Source organism: Macrobrachium rosenbergii, chromosome 11, assembly GCF_040412425.1.
Source record: "Macrobrachium rosenbergii isolate ZJJX-2024 chromosome 11, ASM4041242v1, whole genome shotgun sequence".
Taxonomy (NCBI): domain Eukaryota; kingdom Metazoa; phylum Arthropoda; class Malacostraca; order Decapoda; family Palaemonidae; genus Macrobrachium; species Macrobrachium rosenbergii.
In genome coordinates, this window is record NC_089751.1 from 5,172,067 (window position 1) to 5,195,471 (window position 23,405).

Genomic DNA, 23,405 nt, shown 5'->3' on the forward strand with positions numbered 1-23,405 from the left:
AACGGATACTGCAAGTGTAACACCTAGCATAGGTCAGTAGTACACGCATGCATTTTGTATCTTGTGTATGGTAATAGAATAGGGTAACAACTGATAAGAAAGTACATTAATGGTGATAAAACTATGGTAGTCTTGGGTAAACACTGATAGGCTACCTATCTACTGAACTGTGTCATTTACAAGAGAGAAAAAAAGAAGGGTTACGTTTTTCAAAATGTATTTATGCCATTTAATTTGTTACAAATATGGGGAAAAGGTACATAATTACCGTTTGCATAAAGTTTTCACTTTAAAGTGTGATGGTAGCTGTTTATAATCATATTGAGTGTTTAGATATACACTATATATATATGTATGATTACATGATCGTAATTAATGGGTAAAGATGTCTTTACGACAGATTGCAGAAAGGGAAGACTGCTTTGGAAAAAGACTGTATTAGGTCTTGTGAAATTTGGGAAGATAGTATACCAGAATAAAAGAAGAAAGAAGTATAGAATGAGAGTACAACAGATAAACATGAAAATGACATGGAGGAGTTCAGTAAGGCAAAGAGAGTTCAGTAAGGCAAAGACAGTAGGCCTAAAACGGAATGAATAGCTTATGTTCTTCCAAAGCACATTGAAAGACCACATGGACACAATATTTAATCTAACCCAGAGGGAAATTAAATCTAAGAGATGGATTAATTTAACGAAGAAAATGTGAAAAACCAAATTGAGACAATGAAAACGAATAAGCTCCAGGGCTAGACGGCCTAAAACCAGTCCTACTTAAAATGCTGAAGTAGAGCCCCGCTCCTACGAAAGAAAGCAGAATCACGCGATACATATATAATATAATAAAATTAGGAACATGCAGGGCAGCTGGTTTAAGTCTAAAACAACGCTCACTCCAAAGAAACTATGCCCCACTGTAAAAGTTCTTAAGCCAATAGCATTTACAAATGGCATATAAAATATTCAAGAGGATAATAAAGACAACAATATAAATGCACATTAGCAATATAAAGAAAGCGCATGAGCTACAATTAGGTTTTACTGCACAAAGACGGATTGATAATTAGTACATACAAGAATATTGTATACAAGAAATATAGAAAAGGCTCCTTATTTTCGTCAGTTAAAAAAGTAAATAGATTTAAGCAAAATTGAGTTACTAAAGGAATGCGATTAAATAAAGGATCAGAGATTTGGAAAAAAAGCCTGGAAAAGAGAAATATATATGAATAATCAATGTAGAACACTACAGGAAATTCAGTGAAAACATGAGAATATAAACTTGGTAAAATAGTAGCGAAAAAGATTGTCGAATCAGCATCTCTAGGTTAATTAATTATTAATATTCAATAATTAGTACTTATATTAGTAAATCATTTATTTATCAGGAAAACAAATAAACATATACATGTAACCATAAAAATTCTCTCATCTCAGGAATTAAGCATAATGTCAGGAAAGGACTTTGGGGAGGAGTTACTAAATAATTTTGGTGTGGATCACCAATCGAAACCCTAGACCTAGAGAGGTAATAAAGGATTAGTTACTGTATTCCCTATAGATGTAGATCCGTGTAGCAACCATGTCAGGAAAATAAAGAGGAACTATAACCACCATCTTACTATTCACAGACTTGTCTAAAGCGGGAAATAAAAACAAGGAAAGAATTATCACAAACGTATAGTATCACAGAGAAAATATACTTGAAAAAAGCGTGAGCGAAAGCAAAACAGCACTATTAAGGGAGTCGTTCCAGAGGAACACGCCAATTGTGTATAGTACTACTACTATAGCATCTACAAACGAGTGCAAGTTGCTGAGTATGCGATAGTGTTTTTCCTGGTTAAATGTCCCCGCGTAAGTTTCTTTCATGTAAATTACAACTACTAAAATGTGATAAGAAAATACACAGACAACTCTACTGACCTAGGACGTCAAATTCTTCAACTTGGTGTTGTAGCCTGTGGGGTTGTTTGGAGAGTGAGTGGTAGCTAGGCTTAGCCTGCTAACAAACGCTATTCTTTATCAGTATAGCCAGCGATTATCATTATAACGTATTCTTATTGTGCTGTTCCTGAGGTTTTAGGGGTAGTTCACAGATTCGGTAGCCAGGCCTCGTATTTTGATTGCTTATCAAAACTTTATCGTTATTTTCTGTCGGTCGACTGTAATTAACCCGTAATTCACATCAGAAGCTGTATGCTGGCCTTCCTGGAGTATACTGCGCATGCGCAGTGTTATAAAGGGGAGCTTTTGGTAAAAAGTGGTTTCCTTTAGGGGGGGGCGGGTGTTTCGGTACCTTGACCCCCTTCCCCCCCCGACTAAGCAGCGCAGCCTGCTAGGCTAAGTTAGGTTAGGGTTCATTCAGGTTAGTATAGTTCATTTTATAATAGGCTTCCTTAGCCAAACCCTTCTTAAACATGCGCGGAACCATTCCATAGGCTAACACTGTGTTTCCAAAGGGTCGCCAGTCATGCTGGGTAGACAATAAACACCACCTCCTTCATCAGCAACACTAAAAGTACAGGAAAAATCAATGGTAATTCTAAGTATTAACGTTGTGCCTGTTTTTACCTTGGAAACTTGTTTTTTCTACACTTTTAGGGCTTCTGATACTGGCGGTGCATTTGTTTGTTGTCGGCCAAATCGAATGTCCCTTCGCCGTGTTTAATACTGGGCCGGGGGGAGGGGGGCGGTTGGTACCCATACGTTAACAAGTTATTGCACTTGCTGGACGGAATATGAACCGTTCGAAACAGACGCACCCGTGCTCTGTCTCGTGGAGATTGCCCCTTGTTGGATGGACTTTAGGGAACCAAAAAAACTGTAGGAAAAGTCAAGTTAGAAGGAAATCGCCGCTGCGGAGCTACTACTTAGATCTACCAAATCAATTTCCAAGGTCTGTCTGTGTGGAGCTCTTATTTAGGAATACCCCATATATTTTTAGACTGCTTATTCTATCATGTATTTTGTTAATTTTTTATTCTTAATGTTAGTGAAAACCTCTGTGTTTGGTGCCTCCCAAAATTCCCATTCCCTTCACTAGGCTAGGCTAGGCTATATTATATAAAATTTTTGGGTGTTTGGCCAGCACCCTTAAGGGGAACCAGGATTTTTGAGTGGAACAAATATAAATCAAGTTAACCACATCAACAGAAATGGTCTAAAATACATGAACCCAACTTTATTAAGTCAGAATGCCAGGTCCCGTCAGATTATGGGCTTCTTTTTCGTCTGGACCCCCCACACATCTAACCTGACATAGCCTTGAGCACCATAAGTCATAGCTTGACATGCATAACCTAACTTAGGGTGCCAGTTCATAGGCTATCTGACTGGAAGGCCAAAGTCCACCTTGCAGTGGACCCCCATCCCATCCTGCAAGGAATATGTCTCAACCTAATGTTGCACACTGGTCCTAATTGGAAAGGGGCCCAACCCCATATCTCCACATAGCAGGGGACTCGGTTAACATATTCCTTACTTTTACTTGGGAGATGCAGGTAGAAGATACATGTAGGTGTTCCCATTATGCCTAATTACCTGTTCCCAGGAAGCCTAATTACCAAAACAGTGTGCTTTATCAGTGGTGAGACATATATTTGAGAAAGGAATTACTTCTAGAAGAATAACAGTTGTTTTATGTCTTGATTTTACATATGAAAGCTCACCATTGGTACTTAATATAATCAAGAAAGCCATTGTTTAATGCAATAGTGTATTTGTTCCTACACAAATACAAACCTCTGGTCTTTACTTAGGATTTAATTCACGGACGCGAGCTGGAATGGCCATTTAGCTGACAGACAATGTTGTTAACTACTTACAGTAAGGGGGAAGCCCGGCCCACTTGTCAGTCTGTACTCCACTTTGCTTTTGGTTGCCGTCATATGAAGATGTCTGTGCGCTCCTCTACCTTGCTGCCATTTGCTTTCTTTTTATGTTTTTTGTCTAAATATTTTTGTGTGATTGTTGTTTAGTTATATGCATACAAACCCCTCAACCACTAGCACTTTTTGGAGGGAAAACCGCAGGCCTCTCGAGACCTCTCAGGAGAGCTGACTGTCTTTTGAACTTTATGATTACTCGTAGACTGTGAGGGCCCTGCTGGTTGGCTTATGCATCTTTGCAACTGCTGCCGACAGGATTTCCAGACAATTGCAATAGTTGTAAAGTGAATTTCTCTTCCGTCTTGGTCACTTACACTAGCGTAGAAGGCCAGATATTTTCTGCTAAGGGAAGACAAGGATCATCAAGTGTCTGCTCACCAAGGCATTTAATGTCTAGACTTAGAATCTGTTTTATCAGCTGGAGTTGGAGTCAGTTATCCTGAGCTTTGGCCATCTTTGTTTTGACTGTTGTGAGTTTTATCTAAGTACTACATGTATTTAATCTAGGTGGAAAATGAAGAAAGAACATTACACAGACATGCTGTCAAGGAATCGTGGGATAGGTCAAGTACCTGTAGATGCCCATCTTACTGAGTTAGGGATCTTCAAATGTACCAACAGGAGAATGGATCATGCAGATGTGGATACCATAGACTTTTTCTTTCAAACAAATATCTTTTTTTTTATAGTGTACTCATACAAACCTATTATATTTAGTTATGCCCTTCTCTTGATACTTTTGATTGGCATGCATCTATAGGCATGGACAGAAGAGCGTTAGTATAACATGGGAAAGTGGACTTCCTTTAAAAAGGTGTTCATGTCTTTTCTGATACAACCTCTTTACTTTTTTTCATGCCTGTTTCTTAATATTCTGGTTGGCATACATTTTTAGCCCACAGACAAGTTAGTGTTGCATCACATAAAAAAGTGGGCTTTCTGGGAATTAATTACCCGTCATCAGTAACTATTTTGTTCGTTACAGCTGGATAATTCCTCTCTTGGTCTACCACATTTGACCCATTGTAAGGGCGTGAGTAAAAGTAGGTTTGTGTTTGTGTGGCCTAGAAATTTTGTTGTATTTTTTACAATTTTATTTGTAATTTATTTATCTTGAAATTAATCTTTACTTCTTTTTCAGGTTTAGGCCACTTGGGAGAAGGGCTAATTAAGGAGGATTGATGGTCATCTGACTGATACATTTTAAAATTTATTGTGCTAGATTGTCATGATGCAGGTACTGTAATCCAAAGTGAAAGCAACTTTTTCTGTAGGAAGTGATTTATAATGGTTTAAGTCTAAATGATTTTGAAATTGTACTGCTTGATATTTTTACAAAGTAGGAGATACATTTTTGTAAACATTTTTTGTTACCTTATTACTTATGATTCTGAAATTAATCTAAGATGCTTATCATCAATTTAAGACTGTAAGTCAGTTATTATGTTTCATTCTTAATCAGAGAGAAGAAAGAACTCTCGATGTTGCCCTGGATGCCATCCTCCAGCGTGTTGTTGACATTAAAGGTTCACTGCAAGAGTTGCTTGCAAGAATTGAGCATGAAGGGGAAGGTGGTGATTGGCCATCATATCTCAATAACTTCTCTGTTATATCTGCACAGGTATGGATTAATTTCTATCAAAAGCAGTTTGCGACACAAAGTAATAGGTTAGCTTGTGTGGAAACTTTTTATATTATGTCTTTCACATAAAAATTACATTTTTATAATAAAAATAGGGTTTTATATATACTTACCAAGTAATTACATTGCTTTTAGTTCCTATTTTTCATGGCAGCTTAGGTTTTAAGTTTTGCTGTAGTGCTCTATTATTTTGGTATAGGTAATTGACCCCGCCCACTTTTGGGGAAGAATAGGTACAACCCAGCTCAGGAGCTCAGTTCGCTCATACTCTGTGTCCATGAGGGGTGAGGCGGGAGGGCTTCGATCATGTAATTACTTGTTAAGTATATATAAAACCATATTTTAATATAAAAGTCATTTTCATATAAGTAACTACCAAGTACAGTAATTACATTGCTGAATCCCACATAGACGGGAGGTGGGATACATGGACACCAACTACTCAAAAACACTCAGTAATGGAGATGAATTTGAGATAGATAGATAGCCAGCATTGGTGAATGCTTGTTGTAACCTTACCTGGTGAGAGAGCTACAGCAGATGGGTACTGCCTCTGGTTGGTGCTCATCATCAACCTGTAGTGGCACAGCAGTAAAGCTGAGGATCGCCTCTACTTTAGTGGGTGCCTTGCAACCAAGACATGCTCTTATGGTTGCCAAAGTGTCGTAACAAACAAAAATATACCCTTGCCATGCACACAGTACAAGAAAATTGACCAAACAATCTTGTTACCTACACATCACGTAAAAAACAAAACCCAACCATTAAAAAACAACTGATGGGATTTGGAATAGGGGAAAAGGCAGTCACAGGTGTCGAAGGGACAGGTACTTCAGGAGAATGAGACAACCTAACTTCGGCTTTTGCAGCCACCTTTCTCTCTCTCTATCTCTTTGCAGTCTCGCTAAATGAGAATTCAGAGTTTTCCATCTCCCCGATCCCATTTCTTACACTTATCGCAATTAAGGTCAGGAGAACAAGCCTGTCCTCTACAAGAACTACAAACTGTATGAGTGTCATATTTAGCAGATGTCAATCTAGTCTTGCAGTCCTTGTTGCAAAACCTAATACTATGAGCACTAGAATCTGACAAGATTCAGTCACAATCAAGAAACTAGCTAAGCTAAAATAGATTAGCGCTACCAAAATAAACGGTGTACTTCACCAAAAGTCGGCGATGCCCGCAACCAACCGGTGAAAATCAAACCAGAACAAAACCTACCCAACAACCGATGTTCAGTCAATGAGTGACGGGAACGAATTGAGCCCCTGAGCCGGGTTTTACCTATTCCTCCCTGAAAGTGGGTATGGTTGGTTACCTACACCAAAACAATAGAGCGCTACCGCGAAATTTAAAACTTAAGCTGCTGTGAAAAGTAGGAACTAATAGCAATGTAATTACTTGGTAACTGACTTAAATAAAAGGAATTTTTTGTTCTTGGTCACACATCTATAATTTTACTTATGTTTTATAAATTGCTGGTTCTATTTTCATAGAACTTTGTCATTTTCAGCCATAACTGACTAATAAACATTTGAATGGCAATAACATTCTTGTAACAGAACTGTACCAACAGTCTGTCACAGCTTTGTGTGTTTCTGTAATAAGCTAAGGAAAAAATGTATGACTGGGTTTGTAAACTGGAGTTGTTGTTGTATGCACTGGAATGAATTTAAGTATTGTACTTTATTTCATGCCATTTATTAGTTTGAGTAACATTTTTTTATGTTATTTATTGTCCTTGCAGATTTATACACTATTGAAGTTACTAAAGAATGACAAGACACCAGCGCTACGTAATTTTTTAACACTACCCTTGCAACTTAATGCTGATACCGATGAAAAGTTGCTTATGGCCACAGAAGGTAGAGTACCATCCTTCAGTCATGATTTTGTTCCTAATTTATTGAGGACAAAACCTGAGCCAGAGGTGGAACAAAAGCAGTTGACATTAGAGACTAAAATGCAGCAGATTAACACTGATACTGCTACAGTAAGTATTTTAAGTATATTGTTGTTTGCATGATTGTTCTTCCTTTATTTGATGTGAAATGTAGTTGGAATGATTAATTGGGTAATTCTTCTCCAGTTACCTTAAAAAGCCAAGATGCTGTAGCACATGTAATGTGAAGTAACTGGAATTCTATAATTAATTATTGAAATGAACCTTACCTCTAATATGTTAAAGGAATTCCCCAAGTCAGCATGAGGGGGACAGAGCATGAAACAACATGAAAATTTAACTAATTAACAAGATTGCTAATTTTATACTGTCTATACACCAGTGGGTGAACCGATGATTGAGTGTATTGTTTTCAGTTTTTCATCTGTCATCAGTGAATGAGTGGATTGTTTTCTGACTTTTGATTTTGATTTCTTTTGATGCATTATTCGTTTTGAGTGTCTTCCAAGGAAGGCAGTAATAAGTCTTACACAATCTTGTATTACCTGGCTTTATTCTTTAGTGCATGACAGACATTAACACCTGTGATAAAGATAATTCTGTATCAGATCAAGGTGAACATTATCAAGACTGGTTGGTTGAAGTTGTGTTGCCATATATGAAATTAATTTAAGAGAAAGCAGAAAGGCAGATAAATTAGAAAACATAAAAGAATACTAAAAAGTCTGGTTCAGGCGATGTGGATAAGAGCATGGGGTCAAAAATTAACAGGGTAAAAATTAACAAGGGGTAAAAAATAACAGGGCTAAAAATTCACAGGGTTAGAAATAACGGGGGTATAAAATAATGGGGGAGTTGAAATTAACAGGGGTAAAATAATAGGGGATAAAAATTAAGAGTGGGTAAAAATTAACGGGGTAACAAATAACAGCTCTTCTTCCCATTCTTATATTTTGATAGGTAATGCCTCTCTTAAGAAAGCCATTCATTCCTTCTTAAAGCTCTCCAGGTTGTTCAGGATATGAGTTTTAGTACGTGTAATCAGTTGAAATGTTTATGAATTTTACTGCTTGATTCTCATGTCGTTTCCCTTCCTCAGTGAGCACCCTATTGCAGGAATTCCCTGTGCAGCAGAGGAGGCGCCACCGATCTCCTCCTCCATAGCCCCACTGGCAGAGGGAGGTACAGGGAAACAGGGTATGTCTGGAAATGGTAATGGTCTGTGCCCATTGTTCCCTTCCTCTGGCCGGCCTGCCACATGTTGCATGCAGGGTGGCACCATTTGCTGTGATGTGATCTCGCTCCCATTCTTCTCCTTGTTCTGGATCCTAGGCACTCTCTTGAGCCTAATACGCTTAGTTATCCATATCGGAGATCCCTGTCTGGTTCATCTGTGGCATCCTTGTCTTGGTGTGTTGCCTTCAGTAGGCACCTCTCTGTCTCAGAGGTGTTCTTCGTTTACCCTATAGGGATATTTATACAATCATAAGATGAGAAAGTTTGGTTCTTGTTATGAACATGGATAGGTATTCTGGTAATTGGACTTGTAATTATCATTTCGTATGAAATTATTGGTAAATGTACTGATTATGCATTGTGAATTAGTCATGAGATGAATTTATCTGATGCTGTTAGTATTTTAAATTCTATGTTCCATCTCAACTGACTGAGAGTTTGTGCTCTTATTCCCATACTTTGTAAAGTATGGGAATAAGAGTAGTGTAAAAAAACTTTTCAAGGGTTTTGCATTTATTCCACTGCTTTCTCTTTCTCCTCAGGATCATATGCATAGCCATAGGTGTTTTTCATCATGTGATAGGTATGATCAGGGAGGAAGACACCTTTGTTCTTCGTGCACTCATTCTAGGGATTCTGGTGGACATAATACATCTCGACAAAGCTGTTTTCGGTCTCCTCAAGTGCCAAATTTATGGTCTCTGCTGGTGCTGCTTTAATGTTCCAAGTTGACAAGACAGTTAAAGCGGTGCCTCAGTTGTTAGTCGCTGATGTTTTCAGTCTCTTTGGGTGCCATGTATAGGTTTGCAGTTGCCACTGGCACTGCAAGGAGTTCTGAATTACCACAGGTGCCACGTGGGAGTTTGTGATTGCCAGGGGTACCATGCCAGCTTGCTCAGTTGACATGGGCACCGTGTAATGGTTCATGCTCTCCTCTGGTGCCATGTAAGGGTTCTTGGCCACCAAGTGTGCATTGTTAAGGTTCTTGGCTGCTGTTGGCACTACATAATGGTTAACAATCTCTGTTGACGACATGTAATGATTCTTATATTGCAATTGTTCATAATCTCTTTTGGTGATGTGTCATGATTCTCACTTGTTGCAGGCACCACATGGGAATTCTCAGTCACCTTGGGTACCATCCTGGCATTCTTGGTTGCTCGGAAGTTGTGTGTGGCCTAGGCTTTTTCTCAGGTTGCCTCACAAGCACTCTAACTCTTCACTGCTACCCCTTTTGGTGAAAATTCTTTGATTCTGGCATCGTTAGCTGCCAGAATCAACCAAGCCATGTTAGTTGGATCCTCTTCTAGGCTTTTCACTGTCATCTGTTTATAGAGGTCTAATTTTGCCATTGTACACCCTGCATCTGCTCAGGAAGAATCTATTATAGCAGTTCGAGCCTTTATGGTTGTACAGTCTTCGGCCTGTGTTATCCAGATTCATCCTGTTACTTCTTCATTTGCTGAAGCTCCTGATTTGAACTTTGTGGCAAAGCTTGAGGGTTTTTTTGAAACTTGAAAGCTTTATTTGATTTAGGAAGGAGAGGGTTCTGCTGCCTCCACTTGTGCCCCTCCTGAGGAGCTAGAGGTTTCTGTCCTTGAATATGATGCTGAGGAGGAGCAAGGATGCTCTTCAGCATATCAAGATTAATTCATTTGTGCCTGTTTCTTTTGCAGCTAACATACAGGACTCCAGGTCACTGAGGTCTTTTAAGATAGAACCTAATTCATAGCCTCTTCCAACTCCTAAGTTAGCTAAGTTGTTGCAGAATAGATTTGATTCAGCAGCCAACATGTTGCAGAGGAAGGTCACTACTAACAGCTCTTTCTCCTTTCTTCCGCTTTTTATGAGGAGGGTTCAGTCTTAGGAGTCCAAAAAGTTTCCAGACCTCACTTCTGTGTTTAAACATGAATTCTTCTCTCTTGCCGATCCAGTTAAGGTGTTTACATCTTGGAAGAGACTTGACCCATCATGGGCTGGCATTTGTGCTGAATCTACTTTTTGTGTGATGGAATTTATGTCCTTTTCAGAGATGGCTACTTTAGATATAGATGATTTGCTAAGGGGGATTGTTCCGGACCATCGGCACCTGGGAAATGGCATGTTGGACTTATGGGTTTTCTGGCTGGACCCTTTTGACTTGGTCAGTGTTGCAGTCCATTCTGTCACAAATGCTGTCATGTTAAGAGCAACTGTTCTCTGTTATGGTGCCTTTGGTTTCTTTAATGTGGAGGGCCAAAGTGGACTCTCAGCATATGTTAGATGCTCTTTCGAATGCTTAGTGCTAGAAAATGACATCCAAGAAGTAGATAAGGCAGATAGAAGGTCTATATGAGGTGTTTGCAGGTCTCCAGACATCAGCAACCTTCTCGCAAGGCCAGAATATAAGAGCAGGCAATCTAGCAAGTCTTTTGGTGCTCCTAGCCAGTCATTTCAAACCTTAACATGAGAACAAATGTGCTGGAAGTCTGTGAAGCCTTCTTAATCTTGGAGCAGTGAGCTCTCAAGTCTCGATTGGGAGGAGGTTTAGCCTTTTCCGTGCAGTGTGATAAGTTAGTTAGTTAGTTATAAATGATTTGTTTAACCAGACCTCTGAACTCTTTTAGGGTTTTTCTCGGGCTGGGATAGCAGTGTGATAAGACCTCGAGGCAGATATAGCAGTGTGATAAGACCTCGAGGCAGATCTCTGTGTTGTAGAGGTCTTGAGGGGGGGTTTTTGCATCCCTTTTCTCTCCCAGCTGCCTCTAGCAACATCTCTCTTGCCTTTTCCTATGTGTCCTCTGGGTCTTCATATTGAGAGACTCCAGATAATGTGAGAGGAAGTAGACCTCTCAGAGACAAGGGCAACAGCAAGGAGGTCTTGGGATTGTTGCCAGGCTTTTACAGCTTTCTGCTTCTTGTGCTGCAGGTGTCAGGAGGGTGGAGAATGGTGCTGGATGTCTCCAAACTGAATAAGTTTGTGTGATCCCTTTTGCCATGGAGACGGCTAGCTCCTTTCTAGTAGCCATCCATAGAGATGGCTAGATGGTGTCCTTAAACATGATAAGCACCTACTCTCTCACCCTAATTCTTCCCAGATGTACTTGAATTCTGTCTTTAAAGACAAAGTGTATTACTTCAAGCTGTGTGTTTTAGTCTGAGCATGGCCACTCAGGTCTTTACAAGAGTTTTTTCGCAGCTTGACAAGTGAGTGCATCTTTTGGAAGTTCTTATGCTACTATATGTGGATGACTGGATCATCCTAAGATTGAGTCTGTATGGGGTTTTAAGGGCAAGACATGTTACCTTGAAATGAGTGAGTCATATGGGAGTATTGGTAAACATTCCCAAGTATTCAAGCCCAGAAGTTGACGCATCTGGAATGTAATTGGATTTGTATGAGTGTTTTGACTCCTCTTAAGGAGGAATGAGTACTCAGTTTTCTTGCAATTCTCTGAGAATTTTTACACTTCAGTCCTTGCCTGTCAAGAGTTGTCTGTTTCTTTTGGAATACATGGTATCCATTGAGAAGTTGGTGCTGGATTTCAGGTTGAGGATGAGACCCATCCAGTTTTTCCCCAAGGTGCAAATTTTGAGGGAATAGGTGCCTCCTGACAGGTTGAACCCTGGGCAGAAGAAGAAAGGTTCAACTATTTGCTCAATTTGTTTGAGAGAAGAGGAACATTGTGGCAGATCATTTGAGCCAAAAGATAAGGTAGTTTCATCAGAATGCACTCTTCATCCCCAAGTAAGCAAACCTTTTGGGGGACCCCCCTAGTTGATCTGTTCACTGCCAGGCTCACAATGAGTTCCTGTTATATCGATGTCCTGTCTGGGATCCCCATGTGTGGACGGTACGCACCATGCTTGTAGATATGCTTTTCCAGTTTACTAAAATGCAGAGGAATTTTGAGACGGTGTATAGGCAGTCAATTGTTAAGTCCAGGAGGGATTCTACAAATGCCATATACCTGAGGCACTGACTTGTTTACAGAGCTTGGTTTTTCTCCAGGGGTTTCCTGTGCCCACACCTCTGTGAACAACCTCATTAAATTTTTTCAGGTATGCTATTCGAGGGTTCTGTCAGTTCCCACCACAAAGGATTTAGCTTCATGCTGTCTTCAGTTCTAAGATATACCTACTTAAGTATATCCTCAGACAGAGACATTATGGAGTTCATCTGATCTTCCAAAAAAAAGTTTGTCTCATGCAGTGTAGTTTTCTCTTTTTTTTGCTGTTCTTTACAAAAAATGACAGTGACTTTAAGGCTCAACCTTTCTCTAGACTTTAGAGTTCACCAGTCTGTCTTCTGTAGTACCAGATGCGAAGAAGGTATCCTGGGTCTAATCAGCGCGCTTTCATTGTATGTTGAAAGGGCCAAGGACAGTAGGGAGAATGTTAGGAATTGTTCACCAGCTCTAGGAAACATGACTTGCCTATGTCCAAAAATGTTATGACCTTTGGGTTTAAGGCCCTGGTCAGAGATGCTCATGCTAGTCTGGGCTCTTATGTAAGAGTTGTGACAATTATTTACAATTTATTAAGAATCTCTCATAGAGAGAGTAATGACATGAACCTTGCAAGGAATATCATATTCTGAACAATTTGAGTAGCTGTGCTTTACTCTTTCTTCTTGGTTGGGAATATTTGGTGTATTTGGGGAGTATGAAGGTACCTATGTTGGGATAAGTTAAGTTTCTTCATTCTTTTATTTGGTCTTTGTATTTATCATTGCTGCTCTGCTTGATCTGGGTAGAAAGTCACTAACCCACTTCCACTAGAAAGTGGTATCCCCTACAAGGTACCTCCAGTATATTTTGAGGACCTTGTGACCTGATGAATTAATCTGTACTTGGCAGTGGCAATGTTCTGTGTAATTCAGTCATCAGATGAGTAGCATCTTATCTCTTGAATAATTAAAGTTTTCTTGGTTATTGTATCCTCAGTGGTTTCCCACCTCATGTACTATTGTGGGAATTAGCTGTCATAATAGAGAGGTAAAACTCACTTAAAAAATGTAAATTCTAAAAGTAACATTTATTTTTTAAATACTTAGCTTTATGTTATGAAATTACTCTCCCAGCCTTCCCACTCATGTGGATGGACAAAAGTGAAAACAAGATGCTCAAACCAGTGGTTCACCTTGTTGGGGGAGGGGTGTATAGACAGTATAAATGAGCAATCATATTGATTAGCTAATTTCTTATGCTGTTTCACACACTGTCACCCTCCTGCCGGTGCAGATAATTCAGCTATTGTAATTTATATTTGCTTATTACTTGAACCTTCATTATCAGAATTGAGTTATTGTTATCAAAATTAGGTTATTATCAGAACAGAATTTGGAAAATTATAAGGAAATTAGGAAGTCAACATTTAGAAACTGAGGAGTTATGTGGAATCTTCCAAGGAAAGAAATTTTTTTCTTAATGTTAACATCTATTTATATTTAATGTTTTGTTGATTATATTTCAGTAAAATACTCTTGAGAATTAGAAATGTATTTCATATAAAGATAAATTTATTTATTGGGATTAATCTTACCTACTGTTAAAGTTAGCTTATATCTCTGCACTGATAGGCGAGTTGGCATTCAAACAAAAGAAGATCGCTTGGCTGATCTGGAAGACTGTCTAGTTCACCTGTTCTCCCCCAGGTTCATTCGAATGTTGTAGCTCTAGTCAGGATTCTCCTTGCTGCCCTTGGGTATAGGCAATTGTTGGTATTTTATGAATTTTGGCTCTTTGCTTCTGTCACGGTACTGTAATTTTAATCTTCCTAGGATGTCTTCCACCGGAAGTAAAACAAATAACATCAGGTTATGTAGGAATGATTACTGTGTTAGCAGGATGCCGAAATTGGAGGTTGCTCAGCATACTGTTTGTACAGGCTGAAGGGGTACAGAGTGAGATCTAGAAATTAAATATGAGGAAAGTAGGGATTGGCCAAAGGACTTTATGCTTAAAAGTGTCAGATGTAGGAAAAGAAGGGAAGCAGGTAGATTGCAAAAGCAATTACTGTAGTTAGGTCAGGTCATAAGCCTGTCTTTTCTCTCCTTCCTAGTGATCCTTCATCTGTAGTTAGCCCTACTCAGTCTATGGCTTTTTCCTCTGCTAGGCCTAACAATATATCTAGTACTGAGACTTCCTCTTTAGCTCCGCTTCTGCTCCCCTTTCGGTTCACGAAAAGTATATCAAGAAACTAGAGCAGGATGTAAGCCTTCTTTTAGATTCTGTTAAGGTTTGACTGAATTTATGATAGGGAATCATTCCGAGTCTCCCCAGAGTGTGTGTGTTATCATTTTCCCGTTCCCCTTTTAGAGGTAAGGTGTTGGTGCCCTCCCCTGTATGTAGCCCTTGCCTAGGACTGCCCTGTAACAGTTGGAACTGTCCATTGCCAGGAAACCAGGTCAGTTCTCTGGGTGATGGGGTTCTGTGCCCTCTGACTCCTACCTCTCCCTTTTCATGATCTCAATCCTGTTTAATGCATTAGCCAAAAGATCATTTTCTTTGATGCCTGCTAGCGCCTTGTCCTCTGGTTTGCCAACTTGTGACGCCTCTAGTGGGCAGCTGCAGACTACTTTTCCTGCAGTCTCCCCTCCCAACAAGTCGGAATTTCATTGCAAGGAGTCTGCTGCTGTCGCCCCGACTCTGCAGCTGGCAGAAGAAGAGTTTGAGTAGGAAGAGTCTCCTTCGGTCTTTCAGAATTTGCTGGAACATTGCTCTTCTCTTTATCCTCATTTGGTGGAGGAAAGAAGTTCTGTAGAAACTAGGTCTCTGTTATCTTCTATATTTCAGTGCCCATTTAGTCTTTGAAGAAGCCTAAGCTTTCTCCTTCAGTTAGAGCGAATTTTGTCGTAATATCTTGTATTCTGCGCACAAAGCTTCCTTCAAGTCTGCTAGCTCTAGTCTTCCTGGTTTTTTGAAGTTGTGGAAAGCTGCTTCTCGATCCTTTGAAGAGGCATGCTCTTGAGCTGGCAAGGTGCTTAGGTCTAATGCAGAGGCAGAGACTTTGTCCAAGTTTTTTGAAGAATTTGTCTCTTGAGGACGTAATTAATGCGGCACAGTGGAAGTGCAATTCAGTTTTTGCTGCTCATTATCTTAGAGATGTAGAAATTGTGTTAAAAAATTATAGAGCCCTTAGCCCTCTAATAATAGCAGGTAAAGTCTTTTCCTGAACTGAAAGAAAGAGCAATCTTTAGGCTCTTCATTTTAATCCTAGGTGTTGGTTTTGTGGGGAGCATGAAGGTACATTTGTTGTACAGGAGTGTACCTTTGTATCATAGGTATTTATTTGTAGTTGACTGTTGTTTTTTGCGCTTTTGGACCAAGCCACAGGGGTCCCACTGTGCCGCTTCTGTTCATTCTGGCTGAAGATGAAGCGATTTTCTCCGCAAGGCTGTGCTAGGCTGCACACATGAGAGCCATGCACCCTGAATAGAATCCACCTTCTGGCAGCAGTATTATCCAGGAAGGATTCCAGATCAGGTACGAAGCTCTTAGCTCTCTTGGCTGACTGGAATTTGCCTAGCTGCACTACCCACCGTCCTTTTTCTCAATGTAGGAATCAGCTAACTTTAACAGTAGGTAAGATTCATCCTAAGTAATATAAATTTTCATAATAAAATTTATTATTTGGATACTTAACTACTGTTAAAGTAGATCCCCACCCAGGCTCCCCACACTCTCAAGGAGAATTCTGACTAGAGCTAAAACATTCGAACAAACCTGGTGGAGAACAGGTGAACTAGCCAGTTCCAGGTCAGTCAAGCGATCTTCTTCTTTTGTTTGAATGCCAACTCGGCTATCAGTGCATAGATATAAGCTAACTTTGACAGTAGGCAAGCATCCAAATAAATTTTATTATGAAAATTTATATATTTGAGATGAATCTTGAATCTTGCCTACCGTGAAAGATAGGTCATATCTCTGTGCTGTAAGTTGAGATGTAAGCTATCTTTTACAGTAGGTAAGTATCCAAATAATAAATTTTATTTAGGAAAAATTTAATATTTTTATCTCAGAATATTTGACTGTTCTGTAGCCATACTTCGTTGATTTTAGAACAGACTTCCAAATTATTTTTCTTAAAGCAGCAACTTTGTTGTCTCTCTCTCTCTCTCTCACTCACATCCACACTTACACAGGTAATATCAGTGATGTACAGTATTATTTTTCATTCGCTAACTCTGAACAAAATTAATAATATATTTGATATTCAGGTACAGTTGTAGATGATAGTTCTTTTAAATGTAACGTAACTACTTCATGTTGCCAACAGCTTGGAAAGTTTTTGAGTGCTTCACTTCTACTGTACTATTTTGGTATTAAAGTTTTTCCGTGTAAAATGTGTCATGTAACCGTGAGTTGTGTTCATGTTTTGCATCAAATGTTAAAAGAGCAGATTAGAATAAGAGCATATGGAGACCAAAAACCCCTACCAAGGCTTAACGATCCATTCCTGTAAAAATATCTTCTCCCAAAAGTTATATTGCTGTCTCTCCTAAAATTTGATCACTTGTTTTCAGTCATCTGGTCCACCTTTTGGTAAAATCAGTGTAATCCTGCCAATATACATAAATACAATGTCATGTATAATAATGTCTTGTATTTTGTGCCATAATTCTGTAATCCATTGATTATTATAATTTCGTGAATAATTCACCTCACAAGATGTATAAGTACACATTACGCTTGTGTGAACTGCATTGCATAGGTATATAACTTGAATATTAAAGTTTCAATATATATTTTTTTGAATGATGAGACTGAAAATGTACACCTGTAATGTTCATAATAAAACTTTTCCATCTCATGCAGTCACATTTAAAGAGCAACAAAAAAATCGTCTTTTCTAATAATGTTCTTATAGTAATACTGTAGTGGTAAGTCTGTCTTTTTAATATTTTGTCTAACTTTTCAGAAACAAATAAATATCCACAACAAGGTTGTCAAGCATGTCCTTGATTTGTTGAACACTGCACGTGAAGAGTGGGAGACGGAAACAGCTTCTCGCACGAGTCAACCCCAGACTTGTTCCTTTAATGACACACAAATGTTGATTGCTGCCATGGGCACAGGGAAGGGCATCAAGACCATCCCAGGCAGAGCTCCCATGCCAAGGCCATCTCCAACCATGCCTCAGCAAACACCTCAAAGTAAGATATCAACCCTTGTAATAAATGTCTTAAAATGTCAAAGATTGTGAATTTTGTAGTTATGATTTTAACATAAACTTTGTGAGGTGTTCATTGAAATTGCTGCAAAAATTTCCATTATTTTTTTCTTTATGTCTGGTGTCTTAGCAGTAAAATAGTATATCAACATAAGATGGGTTAGCATTAGAGATCATTCCACATTATGCCATCTCATACTCTGGTGACATGGTACAGTATTGTGTTGTCTGTTTTCACGATGACTTTGCAAAGTATAGGGTGGAGCTTGTCTCCATTCCAGCACCACAGGCCATTGGTGATAAAATTTGGTTTTAGCTTTACTTTCCTAAAGTGAACTTGTGTGTGGATGACCACCCATATTTGTTATTACACTGTTATATGTAAATATTTTTATGTAAAATGTATGGTGAATGTTGCTTGTAATCCCATAACATGTAATGATGCTCTCATAATGTGTATTGATACTATAGTGCAAGAAAGCCTTGACACTTGATGATAAGATGGCTTTAAGTGCAGCTACTGACCTTATAGGGTATACTTGCAACAACACATGTTGATTTGGTACATTGAATCACTTCCAAAACCATCATCTAACTCAGAAAATTTGTGAAAACTCAAGTGGTTAGGCATGTAGGATTTTATAGTAGTGATGATGGAGGTACTCCTGAAGCACATGATAGTAGTTTACCAATACAGTACTTTTTTAAATAATTGACCAAAAAGTAAAAGATTGTGTTCTTGGAAAGGGGATTTATTCAGTTTTCTTATTGTGTAAAAATATTTATTTTGGGGGGAATATGGAATTTTTGTTGTTACTGTACCACAGTATGTTAAAGTTTTGCATATTGGGTAAATTCGATACATTCTTTTAAGTTCTTTTAATTATATTACAATTTTGTCATTTTAAAGAGTTATCTATGTTAAAGTACAATTTTAACAACTTTAATTTCAACATCAGACCAAAATGAATAACCAGTCATAAAAAGTATCTTTAAGTAACTTCCTTAAATGAAAGGTACTTTCATCACCAGTGAGGTAAGATTGTGGGGTTACATAGTCATCACAGATGTTTTTATAGGAAGATCACAAGTTTTGAATATTTTAACAGCAGTGTGATAATGTGTTGGTCTATACCTATCTGATCAATTGCTTGCTGTCATGAGTAGCATATGAGTTACAGAGTTATAGATAGAGTAGTTGTTGTTCTTACAGAATGTGGAGATTAAATTGAGCTTTTGGCACTATTACTTTGCCATAGGACTTGCATAGAAGTTACTTATTGTATAATATTTAAACCCTAATAGGTTTAATGTTTGGGTGTAGGAGTATATTGCATTCATTACTCCAAGCAACAAACTTTGCCCACTTCCCAAGGTAAAGGTTCTGTGCTGATGACCTTGATAGCAGCTTCTGTGAACTCCAAAATCTTCTTTCTCTGAGTCCATGCTTGATAACTGTCACATGTACAATTGTAGAATATGGGTGATCATGGACCTTGTGAAAATCAGGTAATGTTCAAAGTTTTTGACGGGAAGTTGACCAAGGACTGTTGAAGATGAAATCCAAGTCTGGTGACAACTCTCTTCTGAGGCAAAAAAGAAACTTATGATCATCCATACATTCCTTTGACTCCTGCAACTTATCAAGGACTTGCTGCAGGATCCAGTTGAATGAGAACTGGGCACCTGATGCCCACTGTTAAACAGTGTTACAAAAGTTTCCTCCTGGAACATCCTGCTCAGGTCATTGGCTGCAACATTTTGAGTGGGAGCTCACCAGGACTAGCCAGTCGTTGAGATACCTCAACAGACGTATCCCGTGTGAATGGGCCCAAGCTGACACCAGGGTGAACACTCTTGTGAACACCTGGGGAGCAGTCAAGAGCCTGAAACAGAGTGCCCCGAATTGGAACATCGTCTCCCCGAGGATAAAGCGAAGGTACTTGCGAGAGGACAGGTGAATGGGTATTTGTAAATAACCATCCTTCAAGTCCACCGTAAGCATGAAGTCGTTCTCCCTGATGGAGGTGAACGTGGAGCGTGCTGTCTCCATCGTTAACTGAGTCTGGCGAACGAAATGATTCAGGCAAGAGAGATCTATGACCTGGCCTCCAACCCCCCGAGGCTTTCTCCACAAGAAAGACCCGGCTGTAAAAACCTGGGCACCGACCTGACACAATTTCTACAGCACCTTTGCTAGGCATGGCTTGCACTTCTTGCATTAGTGCGAGATCCTTTGATGATCCAGGAACGTAGGTACGGAGATGGACCGGAGAGACGGTGAGGGACTACAACACCCTTGCTAAGCATGGCTTGCACTTCTTGCATTAGTGCGAGATCCTTTGATGATCCAGGAACGTAGGTATGGAGATGGACCGGAGAGGCGGTGAGGGGCGACTGAAACTCGAAGTGGGGCAGATATCCCTCCTGAAGGACATCCACTACCCAGGTGTCGGCTCTGCATTGCTGCCATGTTGCCCAGTGGCTCAACAGGCACCCCCCACACCGTTGGCAGCAGCTGGAGGGGAACGCCACCCCTAGTGTTTCCCTTTCTTCTTCTTGCCCTTGCCCCCTTTACCAGAATGGAAAGCGGGCTAAAAGTGGGTGTGACTGCCCACCCTTTCCGGTGGAAGAAGGAGGCTGGGTATTCCCATGGGATCCCTTCAAAGTCTGGGACTTCTTAGGGGCTGAGGAAGTGCTAGCCTGGCCCACCGAGTCAGGGTGGCCACACGAACGTGACTGGGGACTGGGTGGAGTCAAGCGCGCAGCTGGCTGGTGAGAACTTGTACCGTGTGCAAACCGAGGTCTGCACGCCCGTGACTCCCAAAACGACAGACCTGGGGTCAACAATTCGGTTCCCTGGCCTGTGGAGGGAGGCAGTCCCTTAGAGGTCCCAGGATGGGATTTCTTAGGAGGGGGGAGAGACAGCCTTCTTCTTCTTAGACCGACGAGCCTTGGAAGAAGGTAGCAGACGATGAAGATGAAGACAATAACACTTTACGAGACCTCTTCTTTGACTTCATCATCTTCGGGATAGTGGTCAAGTTCCCCATCCAGGAGGGAGCAGCAGAAGATGCAGGAACAGCCAGGGAGGCCAGGGTAGTAGGAGGCAGCGGCACAGCATGGTGGGAAGCAGGCGCGGCTATCATCTGGGTACCCAGGTGAGAGGCGACAGCCACCAGCATCTTGGCGAAGGCAGTCATGGTGATGGTGCACGTTGCAGCTGTAGCCGTGGAGTAGGTCACCACCGGAGTGCCAGACAGGTGAGAAAGAAGACCCTCCAGAGATGGGATGCCAGACAGACCCAGGTGGAGCCTGCCCCCTGAGAGAAGTTTTCGACTGCCATACCTGAAGACAAAGTTGGGTCAATAAAGGGAGACTCCACTCGCTCCGGGGAAAAGTTTCCTCCTAGAGCTAGGAGAGGCCCCCGAGAAGAGGATGTCCTGATTGTCCACTCCCCCACGGCCTTCAACACCTGACGAAGTGAGTGAAGAAGACAAAGGGGAGTCCTTACCTGAAGGGTTAGCCACCAAGGGAGTCATTGGAGATGTGTAACCCTCGGATGACGCCTTGGCAGGCTTCCCCCGGTACTGTCTCCTCCCCTCAAACTTCACCCACTGCTCAGCCGACCAAGAGCAACACTCAGCACAAGGTGAAGCACATGAACACACGCCCCCTGGAAAAAGAGCAAAGGGCGTGCGGGTCCTTATCAATAGTAGAAAGTTATTGCATTTCTTATCACCAACCCCAGGACACATGCTTGGGGAAGAACCGACCAGGAAAAAGCAGCTCAATAGAAGTCGGGGCATAGAGTGAAGAAAACACGCGTACACCATACGATGGCCGAAAGCAAATTGGGATGTTTACATCCAGGCAGGCGGGACTCCAAACTCCCGGACGGTAGTTAACTGCCTAACCACGTTGGAAAGTTCAGTGGCTGTTTCCAGCTTCGCTGAAAGTAATTCCTAATGTAAAGGACCAGTGGTTTGTATATCATGTCAGAAAAAATACAAATTACTTTTTAAATTTGTCATTTTTACTTGGTTTTAGCTGCACTTGATGACCTACACTGTATTCGAAGGGAGTTGATGACCATAGTTGTTGTTATACCAAGCTGTATGAATTAATAGTAAAGGACCAGTGGTTTGTATATCATGTCAGAAAAAATACAAATTACTTTTTAAATTTGTCATTTTTACTTGGTTTTAGCTGCACTTGATGACCTACACTGTATTCGAAGGGAGTTGATGACCATAGTTGTTGTTATACCAAGCTGTATGAATTAATAAATGATGATGCAGGCATTTGACCTTTCAGTGTGCTAATTACTTTTGTTATAGCAGGTACTTTTTAGGCTACACTGGTCTCATCTGCAATGGATGGCAGTTTAGGTTAAACTAAAGCTATGAGTTTTATGCTGTGAAATCTTGAAATTTCTTTAAAAACTTACATTCTTGTTTCTGTTACAGTCACAACAAGTAAAGCTGTCAGCGCAGTCAAGACTAATATTAAAGCTGCAACAACTATGCATCCATATGGACGCTAATTTGTAGACTACCCTTAAGTGTAATTCATATGCTGTAAGCCTAAGAGTTAATATATTAATTCACAAAATTTTTGTTTCACTATTTTACCTAAACTGGATTAAATAAACTTCAATAATATATTGACTTATTCCAGGAAGTGTGTTCAAATTGAATAATTTTGTTAAAGAGATATAGTAAATGTAATAGAAATATCCTTGAAAATATAGCTAAACATATAGTTCCTGTTACAGTAAGTCATCTGTACTGTATTTTGTTTTGTAAAGGACACTTGATTTTGGGTTAAATAATTTATTGTATGAGAAACGAAATGGAGGCACCTGCAAGGAAAATGAGAATCTTCGTGATAAAATTAATTATTTGGATACTTATGTACTGTTAAAGTTAGCTTATATCTTCATGCCAGTAGGTGCAATTGGCAATCAAAATAGAAAATAACTCTTGGCCAACCCACTAGGACTGCCTCTGTAATCACCTGTTTCCCACCAGTTGGCGCTGGAATGTTTACGTTCTTGTCAGAATTCTTCATGACCACCCACTAAGATGTGGGGAGGCTGAGTGGGTTTCCACTTTTAACAGTAGGTAAGTATACAAATAATTTTAGTATGAAAATTTTCATTATTTGGAGTGAATCTTACCTACTGTTAAAGTAAGCTGACTACCACAATGAATAAGAATGGTGGGTTAGTGCAGCCAGAGAAACAATGTTCAGCCAAGCAAACTAAAAGCTTTTTTAATGAGGGGAAAAAGCTTCTCAGCATTCCTGCCTGTTGTATGATCCTTACTGGCAAACACTGTCGCCAGACGTTAGAACCAAAACAGGGTGTAAGGCCCTCGTAGCGAGGCTTGTTAGAAGATCCTTACAATGAAAAAAGGACTCTTAGATAAATGTAGAGGAGGAGTGCAAAATACTGCCTTGCCCAGATCCCTCTTTCTGTCACTGCCTGACAAGGCTTTCTTCGATGACAAAGATAGTACTATCTTGGGCAGCCTAGAAGCTTCCGTAGGCTGTCTCATCATAAATGCCGAACTCGGTG

At 40.0% G+C, this 23,405-nt stretch overlaps 1 protein-coding gene across 2 annotated transcripts; it reads left to right on the forward strand.

Moving 5' to 3' along the window:
• Nucleotides 1-1,705: 1,705 nt before the first annotated feature.
• On the forward strand, nt 1,706-22,438 carry MED8 (mediator complex subunit 8). Of its 2 annotated transcripts, none has more exons than XM_067111101.1 (6): nt 1,706-1,856; nt 5,031-5,126; nt 5,352-5,510; nt 7,280-7,525; nt 17,573-17,807; nt 22,294-22,438. In XM_067111101.1, exons 2-6 carry the CDS (start codon nt 5,118-5,120, stop codon nt 22,368-22,370), a joined length of 726 nt encoding a protein of 241 aa, XP_066967202.1. In that variant the 5' UTR covers nt 1,706-1,856; nt 5,031-5,117; the 3' UTR covers nt 22,371-22,438. The 2 variants fall into 2 exon arrangements, with proteins under 2 accessions (XP_066967202.1, XP_066967201.1); XM_067111100.1 differs by lacking the exon at nt 1,706-1,856 and adding an exon at nt 2,243-2,367.
• Nucleotides 22,439-23,405: the final 967 nt, after the last annotated feature.

Excerpts from the sequence above, each read along its gene's own strand:
- MED8 (XM_067111101.1), top strand. Across the intron at positions 7,526-17,572 it reads TTAACACTGATACTGCTACA|AAACAAATAAATATCCACAA; the intron begins GTAAGTATTTTA and ends CTAACTTTTCAG. Across the intron at positions 17,808-22,293 it reads GCCTCAGCAAACACCTCAAA|TCACAACAAGTAAAGCTGTC; the intron begins GTAAGATATCAA and ends TTTCTGTTACAG.